A 12,567-nucleotide genomic window follows, 5' to 3' on the forward strand; every position below is an offset into this window, starting at 1 on the left:
ATCTTTTCAGCTTCCTGAGGGTAGAAGAGGCATTGTCGTGCCCTCTTCACAACTGTGTTGGTGTGTTTGGACCATGATAGATCCTTAGTGATGTAGACACAGAGGAACATGAAGCTATCAACCCACTCCACTACATCCCCATCGATGTGAATTGGGCGTGCTCGGCTCTCCATTTAATGCGGTGCATGATCAGCTCCTTTGTCTTGCTGATGTTGAGGGAGAAGTTGTTGTCCTGGCACCACACTGCCAGGTCTCTGACCTCCCTATAGGCTGTCTAATCATCGCCGGTGATCAGGCCTACCACCTTTGTGTGGTCTGCAAACTTAATTATTATGTTGGAGTCATGCGCTGCCACACAGTTGTGGGTGAACAAGGAGTACAGAAGGAAGACTAAGCACGGACCCCTGAGGGGCCCCCATGTTGAGGGTTAGCGTGGCGATGTGTTGTTACCTACTCTTACCACATGAGGCCATCCCATCAGGAAGTCCAAGATACAGTTGCAGAGGGAGATGTTCAGTCCCAGGGTCCTTAGCTTAGGGATGAGCTTGGATGGCACTATGGTGTTGAATGCTGAGCTGTAGTCAATGAACAGCATTCTCACGTAGATGTATATTTTGTCCAGGTGGGAGAGGGCAGTGTGGAGATGCAATAGAGATTGTGTAATTTGTGGATCTGCTGGGGTGGTATGCAAATTGGAGTGGGTCCAGGGTGTCTGGGATGATGGTGTTGAACAAAGCATTTCATGGCTACAGATGCGAGTGCTACGGGACCATAGTAATTTAGACATGTTACCTTGACGTTCTTGGGCACAGGGACTATTGTGGTCTGCTTGAAACATGTAGGTATTATATTTAAATAAACTAGAATTAAAGTCAGACTAAGTCAGTGGCACAGGTAGAATTACCCAAACAGAAGATACATCTCTTTCAAATGTTGATATTTGGTTGCGTTGACAACCAAACACCACTCAATATCACTTTTGAAATACAATATAGCCTATTAACTTGTCGACAAATTAATAAATTATACTGTATGTTGGATTCACATCTCCAACCAAAAATCTAAGTTAAAGAATGGGATTAAGCCAGTGGCTCAGATGGAACTGTCCAAGCAGTATATACAGCTCCTTTAAATGTTCATATTTGGTTGGCGGTTTCAACCAAACACAATTCAATATAACATTTTCAATACAGTAAATAGCCTAAAGTTAAGGTCATCTTACAAACTAATGTAACAGTATTTATTCAATCTTAAAATGAGTAACATATCCATGGCCACATTTTGAGGTTACTGTAACTATACATTTCTTCTTGTGTAATCATATAAAGTGTGCATGTTCAAGATAGCATGCATAGGTCATGGCAGGTTTGTGGAGATCTTCACAATTGCTGTAATAATCTGCGCAGAATCTCAAACGGCATTGATTACTTGCACCGTGTACATTCGGTTCTGATATTAGATGAAGCACAGTTGTATAAATAAGCAAAATATCAGGTACATCAAGAGCTTTGGGGAGCTGCTGGACTATGAGCACAAGGTGTCCAGCGAGTGAGTTGACATGTACACAGTGACACCAGGCACCCACCACATCTTCACCAGCACAAAGACTTCTGAGGGTCCTCACACCATATTTCTCTGTAACAGCTTTCTAGACATCCTGGTCAAAATCCATAACGGGCACAATGACGTGGTCCCCACCATGGCTCAGTGTGTCATAGAGTACAAGCAGAAGTTTGGCTTTGACCTTTTCATCAGCAGCAACGCTTCTACATCTGCATAGCTTGCTGTTTGGGGTTTTAGGCTGGGTTTCTGTATAACACTTTGTGACATCTGCTGATGTAAAAAGGGCTTTATAAATACATTTGATTGATTAATTGAATACTTTCTGGATCGCTTCTACACCATGAGGATATCCTTCCGCATGCTCATCAACCAGCACTGTAAGTACACATCACCAGCCAATAAGCATGTACAGTACTGTGGGCTTTTTATATGTGCGTGTCAGAAGTTCAGTCTAAAATCATTCACTTATAGTGGATGTTCTGACTTATAGTGGATGTTATGACTTACAGTGGATGTTATGACTTACAGTGGATGTTATGACTTATAGTGGATGTTATGACTTATAGTGGATGTTATGACTTATAGTGTATGTTATGACTTATAGTGGATGTTATGACTTATAGTGGATGTTCTGACTTATAGTGGATGTTATGACTTATAGTGGATGTTATGACTTATAGTGGATGTTATGACTTATAGTGGATGTTATGACTTATAGTGGATGTTATGACTTATAGTGGATGTTGATGAAGATCTTGATAAGATGATACTTTGTGTTACAGCACTCATTTTCGGTGATGACAGAACCACCTCCCATCCCAAGCACATTGGAAGTATTGATCCTACCTGCACCGTCCCTGAGGTGGTGAAAGGTGAGCAGAATTAAATTAAATTGATCCTAATCCTTGTCAAATGGTAACTTTGAGTCAGACTGCATCTGGAAAACAACTTATTGAAGTAGTATTCAATGAAGGGTCTATGTTGTGCACACCCTCAGGTTGGTCAATGTTGAACACAATGCCACACACTGTAAGTCTTCTGTGTCTGTCCTGCTGCTTCATGAGCATGTACCCAATGTCCTGCTGCTTCATGACTATGTACCCAATGTCCTGCTGCTTCATGACTATTTACCCAATGTCCTGCTGCTTCATGACTATGTACCCAATGTCCTGCTGCTTCATGACTATGTACCCAATGTCCTGCTGCTTCATGACTATGTACCCAATGTCCTGCTGCTTCATGACTATTTACCCAATGTCCTGCTGCTTCATGACTATTTACCCAATGTCCTGCTGCTTCATGACTATTTACCCAATGTCCTGCTGCTTCATGAGCATGTACCCAATGTCCTGCTGCTTCATGAGCATGTACCCAATGTCCTGCTGCTTCATGACTATTTACCCAATGTCCTGCTGCTTCATGACTATGTACCCAATGTCCTGCTGCTTCATGACTATGTACCCAATGTCCTGCTGCTTCATGACTATTTACCCAATGTCCTGCTGCTTCATGAGCATGTACCCAATGTCCTGCTGCTTCATGACTATGTACCCAATGTCCTGCTGCTTCATGACTATGTACCCAATGTCCTGCTGCTTCATGACTATTTACCCAATGTCCTGCTGCTTCATGACTATGTACCCAATGTCCTGCTGCTTCATGACTATGTACCCAATGTCCTGCTGCTTCATGACTATTTACCCAATGTCCTGCTGCTTCATGACTATTTACCCAATGTCCTGCTGCTTCATGACTATTTACCCAATGTCCTGCTGCTTCATGAGCATGTACCCAATGTCCTGCTGCTTCATGAGCATGTACCCAATGTCCTGCTGCTTCATGACTTTTTACCCAATGTCCTGCTGCTTCATGACTATGTACCCAATGTCCTGCTGCTTCATGACTATGTACCCAATGTCCTGCTGCTTCATGACTATTTACCCAATGTCCTGCTGCTTCATGACTATGTACCCAATGTCCTGCTGCTTCATGACTATTTACCCAATGTCCTGCTGCTTCATGAGTATGTACCCAATGTCCTGCTGCTTCATGACTATGTACCCAATGTCCTGCTGCTTCATGACTATGTACCCAATGTCCTGCTGCTTCATGACTATTTACCCAATGTCCTGCTGCTTCATGAGTATGTACCCAATGTCCTGCTGCTTCATGACTATGTACCCAATGTCCTGCTGCTTCATGAGTATGTACCCAATGTCCTGCTGCTTCATGACTATTTACCCAATGTCCTGCTGCTTCATGAGTATGTACCCAATGTCCTGCTGCTTCATGAGTATGTACCCAATGTCCTGCTGCTTCATGAGTATGTACCCAATGTCCTGCTGCTTCATGACTATTTACCCAATGTCCTGCTGCTTCATGACTATTTACCCAATGTCCTGCTGCTTCATGAGCATGTACCCAATGTCCTGCTGCTTCATGAGTATGTACCCAATGTCCTGCTGCTTCGTGACTATTTACCCAATGTCCTGCTGCTTCATGACTATTTACCCAATGTCCTGCTGCTTCATGACTATTTACCCAATGTCCTGCTGCTTCATGACTATTTACCCAATGTCCTGCTGCTTCATGACTATTTACCCAATGTCCTGCTGCTTCATGACTATGTACCCAATGTCCTGCTGCTTCATGACTATTTACCCAATGTCCTGCTGCTTCATGACTATTTACCCAATGTCCTGCTGCTTCATGACTATTTACCCAATGTCCTGCTGCTTCATGACTATTTACCCAATGTCCTGCTGCTTCATGAGTATGTACCCAATGTCCTGCTGCTTCATGACTATTTACCCAATGTCCTGCTGCTTCATGAGTATGTACCCAATGTCCTGCTGCTTCATGACTATGTACCCAATGTCCTGCTGCTTCATGAGTATGTACCCAATGTCCTGCTGCTTCATGACTATGTACCCAATGTCCTGCTGCTTCATGACTATTTACCCAATGTCCTGCTGCTTCATGAGCATGTACCCAATGTCCTGCTGCTTCATGACTATTTACCCAATGTCCTGCTGCTTCATGACTATGTACCCAATGTCCTGCTGCTTCATGAGTATGTACCCAATGTCCTGCTGCTTCATGACTATTTACCCAATGTCCTGCTGCTTCATGACTATGTACCCAATGTCCTGCTGCTTCATGAGTATGTACCCAATGTCCTGCTGCTTCATGACTATTTACCCAATGTCCTGCTGCTTCATGACTATTTACCCAATGTCCTGCTGCTTCATGACTATTTACCCAATGTCCTGCTGCTTCATGACTATCTCAAATCAAATCAAAGTTTATATGCCACGTGCGCCGAATACAACAGGTGTAGAACTTACAGTGAAATGCTTACTTACAGGCTCTAACCAATGGTGTGAAAAAAAAGGTGTGTGTGTGTGTAGGTAAGTAAAGACAGTAAAAATACATTTGAGAAAAGAGTAGCAAGGCTATATATAGACACCTTTTAGTCAGGCTTATTGAGGTAGTATGTACATGTAGGTATCGTTAAAGTGACTATGCATATATGATGAACAGAGAGTAGCAGAAACGTAAAAAGAGGGGTTGGCGGGTGATGGGACACAATGCGGATAGCCCGGTTAACCAATGTGCGGGAGCACTGGTTGGTCGGGCCAATTTAGGTAGTCTGTACATGAATGTATAGTTAAAGTGACTATGCATATAAGATAAACAGAGAGTAGCAGCAGCGTAAAAGAGGGGTTGGGGGGGCACACAATGCAGATAGTCCGGGTAACCATATGTTTACCTGTTCAGGAGTCTTATGGCTTGGGGGTAAAAACTGTTGAGAAGCATTTTTGTCCTAGACTTGGCACTCAGGTACCGCTTGCCATGTGGTAGTAGAGAGAACTGTTTATGACTAGGGTGGCTGGGGTCTTTGACCATTTTTAGGGCCTTCCTCTGACACCGCCTGTTGTAGAGGTCCTGGATGGCAGGCAGCTTTGCCCCAGTGATGTACTGGGCCGTACGCACTACCCTCTGAAGTGCCTTGCGGTTGGAGGCCGAGCAATTCCCGTACCAGGCAGTGATGCAACCGGTCAGGATGCTCTCGATGTTGCAGCTGTAGAACCTTTTGACGATCTCAGGACCCATGCCAAATCTTTTTAGTTTCCTGAGGGGGAATAGGCTTCGTCATGCCCTCTTCACGACTGTCTTGGTGTGTTTGGACCAATCTAGTTTGTTGTTGATGTGGACACCAAGGAATTTGAAGCTCTCAACCTGCTCCACTACAGCCTCGTTGATGAGAATGGGGATGTGCTCGGTGCTCCTTTTCCTGTAGTCCACAATCATCTCCTTAGTCTTGGTTACGTTGAGGGATAGGTTGTTATTCTGGCACCACCCGGCCAGGTCTGTGACCTCCTCTCTATAGGCTGTCTCGTCGTTGTCGGTGATCAGGCCTACCACTGTTGTGTCGTCAGCAAACTTAATGATGGTGTTGGAGTTCTGCCTGGCCATGCAGTCGTGGGTGAACAGGGAGTACAGGAGGGGACTGAGCACGCACCCCTGGGGAGCTCCAGTGTTGAGGATTAGCGTGGCAGATGTGTTGCTACCTACCCTCACCACCTGGGGGCGGCCTGTCAGGAAGTCCAGGATCCAGTTGCAGAGGGAGGTGTTTAGTCCCAGGTTCCTTAGCTTGGTGATGAGCTTTGAGGGTACTATGGTGTTGACGCTGAGCTGTAGTCAATGAACAGCATTCTCACATAGGTGTTCCTTTTGTCCAGGTGGGAAAGGGCAGTGTGGAGTGCAATAGAGATTGCATCATATATGGATCTGTTTGGGCGGTATGCAAATTGGAGTGGGTCTAGGGTTTCTGGGATAATGCTGTTGATATGAGCCATTACCAGCCTTTCAAAGCACTTCATGGCTACGGACGTGAGTGCTACGGGTCTGTGGTCATTTAGGCAGGTTGCCTTTGTGTTCTTGGGCACAGGGACTATAGTGGTCTGCTTGAAGCATGTTGGTATTACAGACTCAATCAGGGACATGTTGAAAATGCCCGTTGGTCAGCACATGACCGGAGCACACGTCCTGGTAATCCGTCTGGCTACGGAGAGCGTGATCACACAGTCGTCCGGAACAGCTGATGCTCTCATGCATGCCTCAGTGTTGCTTGCCTTGAAGCGAGCATAGAAGTGATTTTGCTAGTCTGGTAGGCTCGTGTCACTGGGCAGCTCGCGGCTGTGCTTCCCTTTGTTGTCTGTAATAGTTTGTAAGCCCTGCCACATCCGACGAGTGTCAGAGCCGGTGTAGTATGACTCAATCTTAGCCCTGTATTGACGCTTTGCCTGTTTGATGGTTCGTCGCAGGGCATAGCGGGATTTCTTGTAAGCTTCCGGGTTAGAGTCCCGCAACTTGAAAACGGCAGCTCTACCCTTTAGCTCAGTGTAAATGTTGCCTGTAATCCATGGCTTCTGGTTGGGGTATGTATGTACAGTCACTGTGGGGACGACGTCCTCAATGCACTAATTGATAAAGCCAGTGACTGATGTGGTGTACTCCTCAATGTCATCGGAAGAATCCTGGAACATGTTCCAGTCTGTGATAGCAAAGCAGTCCTGTAGTTTAGCATCTGCTTCATCTGACCATTTTTTTATAGACCGAGTCACTGGTGCTTCCTGCTTTAATTTTTGCTTGTAAGCAGGAATCAGGAATGGTCGGATTTACCAAATGGAGGGAGAGCTTTGTACGCGTCTCTGTGTGTGGAGTACAGGTGATCTTGTATTTTTTTGTTCAAATCCCCGAGCCTACAAGGTGAACATCTGTCGACGTGCCCTTGAGCAAGGCACTTAACGTTAATTTCTCCTGTAAGACACTCTAGATAAGAGCATCTGCTAAATGGCTAAAATGTCATATGTAAGTGTCATGACTATTTCCCCAATGTTCTGCAGATGCCTATGAGACGTCTGAGTATACGCTATGCTCTTGGTAAGGATGTGGCAGGTTTATTAGCTGGAATGGAAAAGTAATCTGGAATGGAAAGTTAGCCTCATCTTAGAGTTTCTAGAAAAGTTTGTGTTCGTAAGCACATCCTTAAAAACATACTGTAGGTGCTGGGCTAATAAAGAATACCTGAAAAGAACAGGAAGGCCCGAACACTGTTTATGCTCCCAATTAACTGCTTTATAGACAACTCTTCGATCTGAACCGGATCTTCATCAGGTCGACCAGGCCTCCCTATTCTTTTCAACTCATCTTAGAGTTTCCCATTGGCTTCTGTCTGAGACGGCAAATGTCAGGAGATGCAGCAGAGCCAATTAATATCTATTCCATGTGATATTGCATGAAACATGACTACTGTAATGATATATGAATAGAGGATCATTGATAAATATTGATTGGCTATATTTCCCATAAACATACATGTCCCTCTTTTCTCAGCCAAAGATCCTTCCAAGGCTATCCAGGTGGTTTATGTGCTATCTCACCTGTTCCATATGCAGGTTGAGCTCTTCAAGGTGAGTGGTATTTATGTTGTACCAAAAGAAAGTTTCTGTAGGCTATCGATTAACTGGTCGTAATTTGAACTGTAGTTGTCACGCCCTGACCTTAGAGATCCTTTTTATTCTCTATTTTGGTTAGGTCAGGGTGTGACTAGGGTGGACAATCTATTTTTCCTATTTCTTTGTTTGGCCTGGTATGGTTCCCAATCAGAGGCAGCTGTCTACTTAGGCAGCCTTTTCCCCACCTTAGTTTGTGGGATCTTGAGTTTGTATAGTTGCTGTGTAGCCTGCAGAACTTTACATTTGTTTTGAATTTAGCTGTTTTTCGGTGGTCATTTTAATAAAAGTAAGATGTTCACCTACCACGCTGCACCTTGGTCTCCTCATTCAACAAACGATCGTAACAGTAGTGTATGTGTGAAGTCCTTCCTTATTGCCTGTATCATGTTGTATTTACACTGAGTTTACAAAATATTAGCAACACCTGCTCTTTCCATGACATAGACTGACCAGATGACTGCAGATGAAAGCTATGATCCCTTATTGATGTCACTTGTTAAATCCACTTCAATCAGTGTAGATGAAGGGGAGGAGACAGGTTAAAGAAGGATTCTTAAGCCTTGAGGCAATTGAGACATGGATCATGTATGTGTGCCATTCAGAAGGTGAATGGACAAGACAAAAGATTTAAGTGCCTTTGAACAGTGTATGGTAGTAGGTGCCAGGCGCACTGGCTTGAGTGTGTCAAGAACTGCAACGTTGCTGGGTTTCTCATGCTCAACAGTTTGCCGTGTGTATCAGAAATGGTCCACCACCCAAAGGACATCCAGCCAACTTGACACAACTGTGGTAAGCATTGGAGTCAACATGCTCCAGCATCCCATGTGTTTGTCTCTGACCTCCAGGCCCTGTCCAGTGAGTCCTTTGAGCATCTCCCGGTCTTCAACAAGTCAGCGTGGAGACACTACTAGACCGGCCCTGAGCCAGATGACTGGAGCAACCTGTCCTACAGTGACAATATACTGTGTAAAACTAGAAGGTTGGTTTGTCATGTTATGGCAGTATGCAATGGATTTCAGTAGATAAAGGGATGATCCAGTTAGTATGTATGTGTGTGTGACTGTTACTCAGGATGCTAGTAGGTCAGTAATTGAAAGCTTGATATTGCAATATGGTACTGTAAGTTTATAAGAGATTATAATCACATTGGATGCTTAAGAAATGCATAGGGCAGTATCAGAATACTTTGAGACATATCCTACTTTCGATTGCTTTAAAAACATTTGTACCAAAGTCCTCAAATTAAATTGATTTAGGAAATTTGAGTAGGTCAAATACTCTCAGAAAGGATTGTTTTGTATTTAATATTTAATAGAAACTACTTATGTCATAAAATAGTTTTTTTTACTGTATACAGTGCATTCGGAAAGTATTCAGACACCTTTAATTATTCCACAACTTTATTCTAAAATTGACTAAATCCATTTTTTTCCTCATCAATCTACACACAATACCCCATAATGACAAAGCGAAAACAGGTTTTTAGAAATGTTTGCAAATTTGTAAAATATAAAAACAGAAATACCTTATTTACATAAGCATTCAGACCCTTTTCTATGAGACTCAAAATTGAGCTCAAGTGCATCCTGTTTTCATTGATCATCCTTGAGATGTTTCTACAACATGATTAGAGTCCACCTGTGGTAAATTCAATTGATTGAACCTGATCTGGAAAGGCACACACCTGCCGATTTAAGGTCCCACAGTTGACAGTGCATGTCAGAGTAAAAACCAAGCCATGAGGTCAAAGGAACTGTTCGTAGAGCTCCGAGACAGGATTGTGTCGAGGCACAGATCTGGGGAAGGGTACCAAAACATTTCTGCAGCACTGAATGTCCCTAAGAACACAGTGGCCTCCATCATTGGGGCAGTATTGTGTAGCTTGGATGAAAGGTGCCCAGAGGTGCCCAGAGTAAACGGCCTGCTCCTCAGTCCCAGTTGCTAATATATGCATATTATTATTAGTATTGGATAGAAAACACTCTAAAGTTTCTAAAACTGTTTGAATGATGTCTGTGAGTATAACATAACTCATATGGCAGGCAAAAACCTGAGAAGAAATCCAAACAGGAAGTGGGAAATCTGAAGTTAGTCGATTTTCAACCCAGCCCCTATTGAATACACAGTGGGATATTGGCTATGTTGCACGTCCTAAGGCTTCCACTAGATGTCAACCGTCTTTAGAAACTTGAATTACGCTTCTACTGTGTTGTGGAGCCGGATGGGAGCTCTTTGAGTCAGTGGTCTGGCAGAGAGCCAGGTCCTGGTCACACGCATTTCACATGAGAGCGACCTGCGTTCCATTGCTTCTCTACAGACATAGGAATTCTCCGGCTGAAACGTTATTGAAGATTTATGATAACAACATCCTAAAGATTGATTCTATGCTTAGTTTGACAAGTTTCTTCGACCTGTAATATAACTTTTTGAAGTTTCCGTCCGACGTTCGGCTGGACCTGCACGAGCGTTTGGATTTGTGTACTAAAAGCGCTAACAAAAGTAGCTACTTGGACATAAATAACGGACATTATCGAACAAATCAAGCATTTATTGTAGAACTAGGATTCCTGGGAGTGCATTCTGATGAAGATTGTCAAAGGTAAGGGATTATTTATAATGTTATTTCTGTTGACTCTAACATGACGGATAATTGTCTTTTTTTTCTGAGTGCCGTCTCAGATTATTGCATGGTTTGCTTTTTCCGTAAAGTTTTTTTGAAATCTGACGCAGCGGTTGCATTAAGGAGAGATATATCTATATTTCCATGTCTAACAATTGTATTTATCGACATTTATAATTAGTATTTCTGTAAAATGATGTGGCTCTCTGCAATATCACCGGATGTTTTTGGAACTAGTGAACGTAACGCGCCAATGTATACTGAAATTGTTTTATATAAATATGAACTTTATCAAACAAAACATACATGTATTGTGCAACATGAAGTCCTATGAGTGTCATCTGATGAAGATCATCAAAGGTTAGTGATTCATTTTATATCTATTTGTGCTTTTTGTGACTCCTCTCTTTGGCTGGAAAAATGGCTGAATTTTTCTGTGAGTTGGTGGTGACCTAACATAATCGTTTGTGGTGCTTTCGCTGTAAAGCCTATTTGAAATCGGACACTGTGGTGGGATTAACAACAAGTTTACCTTTAAAACGGTATAAGATACATGTATGTTTGAGGAATTTTAATTATGAGATTTCTGTTGTTTTGAATTTGGCGCCCTGCACTTTCACTGGCTGTTGTCATATCTATCCCGTTAACGGGATTGCAGCCCTAAGAGGTTTTTAAATGGAAGAAGATTGGAAACACCCAGACTCTTCCTAGAGCTGGCCGCCTGGCCAAACTGAGCTATCAGGGGAGAAGGGCCTTGGTCAGGGAGGTGACCCGATAGTCACTCTGACAGAGCTCCAGAGTTCCTCTATGGAGATAGGAGAAACTTCCAGAGGGACAACCATATCTGCAGCACTTCAACAATCAGGCCTTTATGGTAGAGTGGCCAGACGGAAGCCACTCCTCAGTAAAAGGCACATGACAGCCCGCTTGGAGTTTGCCAAAAGGCACCCAAATGACTTTCAGACCATGAGAAACAAGATTCTCTGGTCTGATGAAACCAAGATTGAACTCTTTGGCCTGAATGCCAAGTGTCACATCTGGAGGAAACCTGGCACCATTCTTACAGTGAAGCATGGTGGTGGCAGCATCATGCTGTGGGGATGTTTTTCAGCAGCAGGGACTAGAAAACTAGTCAGGATCGAGGGAAAGATGAACGGATCAAAGTACAGAGAGATCGTTGATGAAAACCTGCTCCAGAGCGCTCATGACCTTAGACTGGGGCAAAAGTTCACCTTCCAACAGGACAATGACCCCAAGCACACAGCCAAGACAACGTAGGAGTGGCTTCAGGACAAGTCTCTGAATGTCCTTGAGTGGCCCAGCCAAAGCCCGAACTTGAACCTGATCGAACATCTCTGCAGAGACCTGAAAATAGCTGTGAAGCAACACTCCCCATCCAACTTGACAGCTTGAGAGGATCTGCAGAAAGAATGGGAGAAACTCCCCAAATATAGGTGTGCCAAGCTTGTAGCGTCATACACAAGAAGACTCGCTGTGATCGCTGCCAAAGGTGCTTCAACAAATTACTGAGTAAAGTATCTGAATACTTATGTAAATGTGATATTTTAGTTTTAAATTGTTTATACATTTGCAAAAACGTCAACAACAAAAAACTGGATTCAAGCCATTTTAGAATATGGCTGTAACGTAACCAAATGTGGTAAAAGTCAAGGGGTTTGAACACTTTCCGAATGCACTGTATCATAGACAACTGAACACACATTTAAGCATGTTGCTAAAATAAAGCCAGGTTTAGACAGTGAAATAGTGGTATTAGTTGTATGTATTTGTGTGGTTCAGGAATCAGAAGTGAGAATGTAGTTTCAACAGTGCATTCAGTTACCTTACGACCTACACAAT

General features: G+C 43.4%; 1 protein-coding gene across 1 annotated transcript; it reads left to right on the forward strand.

The window, feature by feature from the left end:
- The first annotated feature begins 1,459 nt into the window (after positions 1-1,459).
- Positions 1,460-7,516, forward strand: LOC139388204 (pyruvate dehydrogenase (acetyl-transferring) kinase isozyme 3, mitochondrial-like). Its single transcript, XM_071134762.1, has 5 exons — positions 1,460-1,537; positions 1,607-1,762; positions 1,874-1,940; positions 2,346-2,435; positions 7,476-7,516. Exons 1-5 carry the CDS (start codon positions 1,460-1,462, stop codon positions 7,514-7,516), a joined length of 432 nt encoding a protein of 143 aa, XP_070990863.1.
- Positions 7,517-12,567: the final 5,051 nt, after the last annotated feature.

Source organism: Oncorhynchus clarkii, chromosome 29 (assembly GCF_045791955.1).
Source record: "Oncorhynchus clarkii lewisi isolate Uvic-CL-2024 chromosome 29, UVic_Ocla_1.0, whole genome shotgun sequence".
Lineage (NCBI taxonomy): Eukaryota > Metazoa > Chordata > Actinopteri > Salmoniformes > Salmonidae > Oncorhynchus > Oncorhynchus clarkii.

Bases quoted from the DNA above. Each gene is read 5' to 3' on its own strand.
- LOC139388204 (XM_071134762.1), top strand. From the start codon at position 1,460: ATGAAGCACAGTTGTATAAATAAGCAAAATATCAGGTACATCAAGAGC. The intron at 1,538-1,606 runs GTGTCCAGCGAG...ACCAGCACAAAG, and splicing joins TGCTGGACTATGAGCACAAG to ACTTCTGAGGGTCCTCACAC. The intron at 1,941-2,345 runs GTAAGTACACAT...TTTGTGTTACAG, and splicing joins CATGCTCATCAACCAGCACT to CACTCATTTTCGGTGATGAC.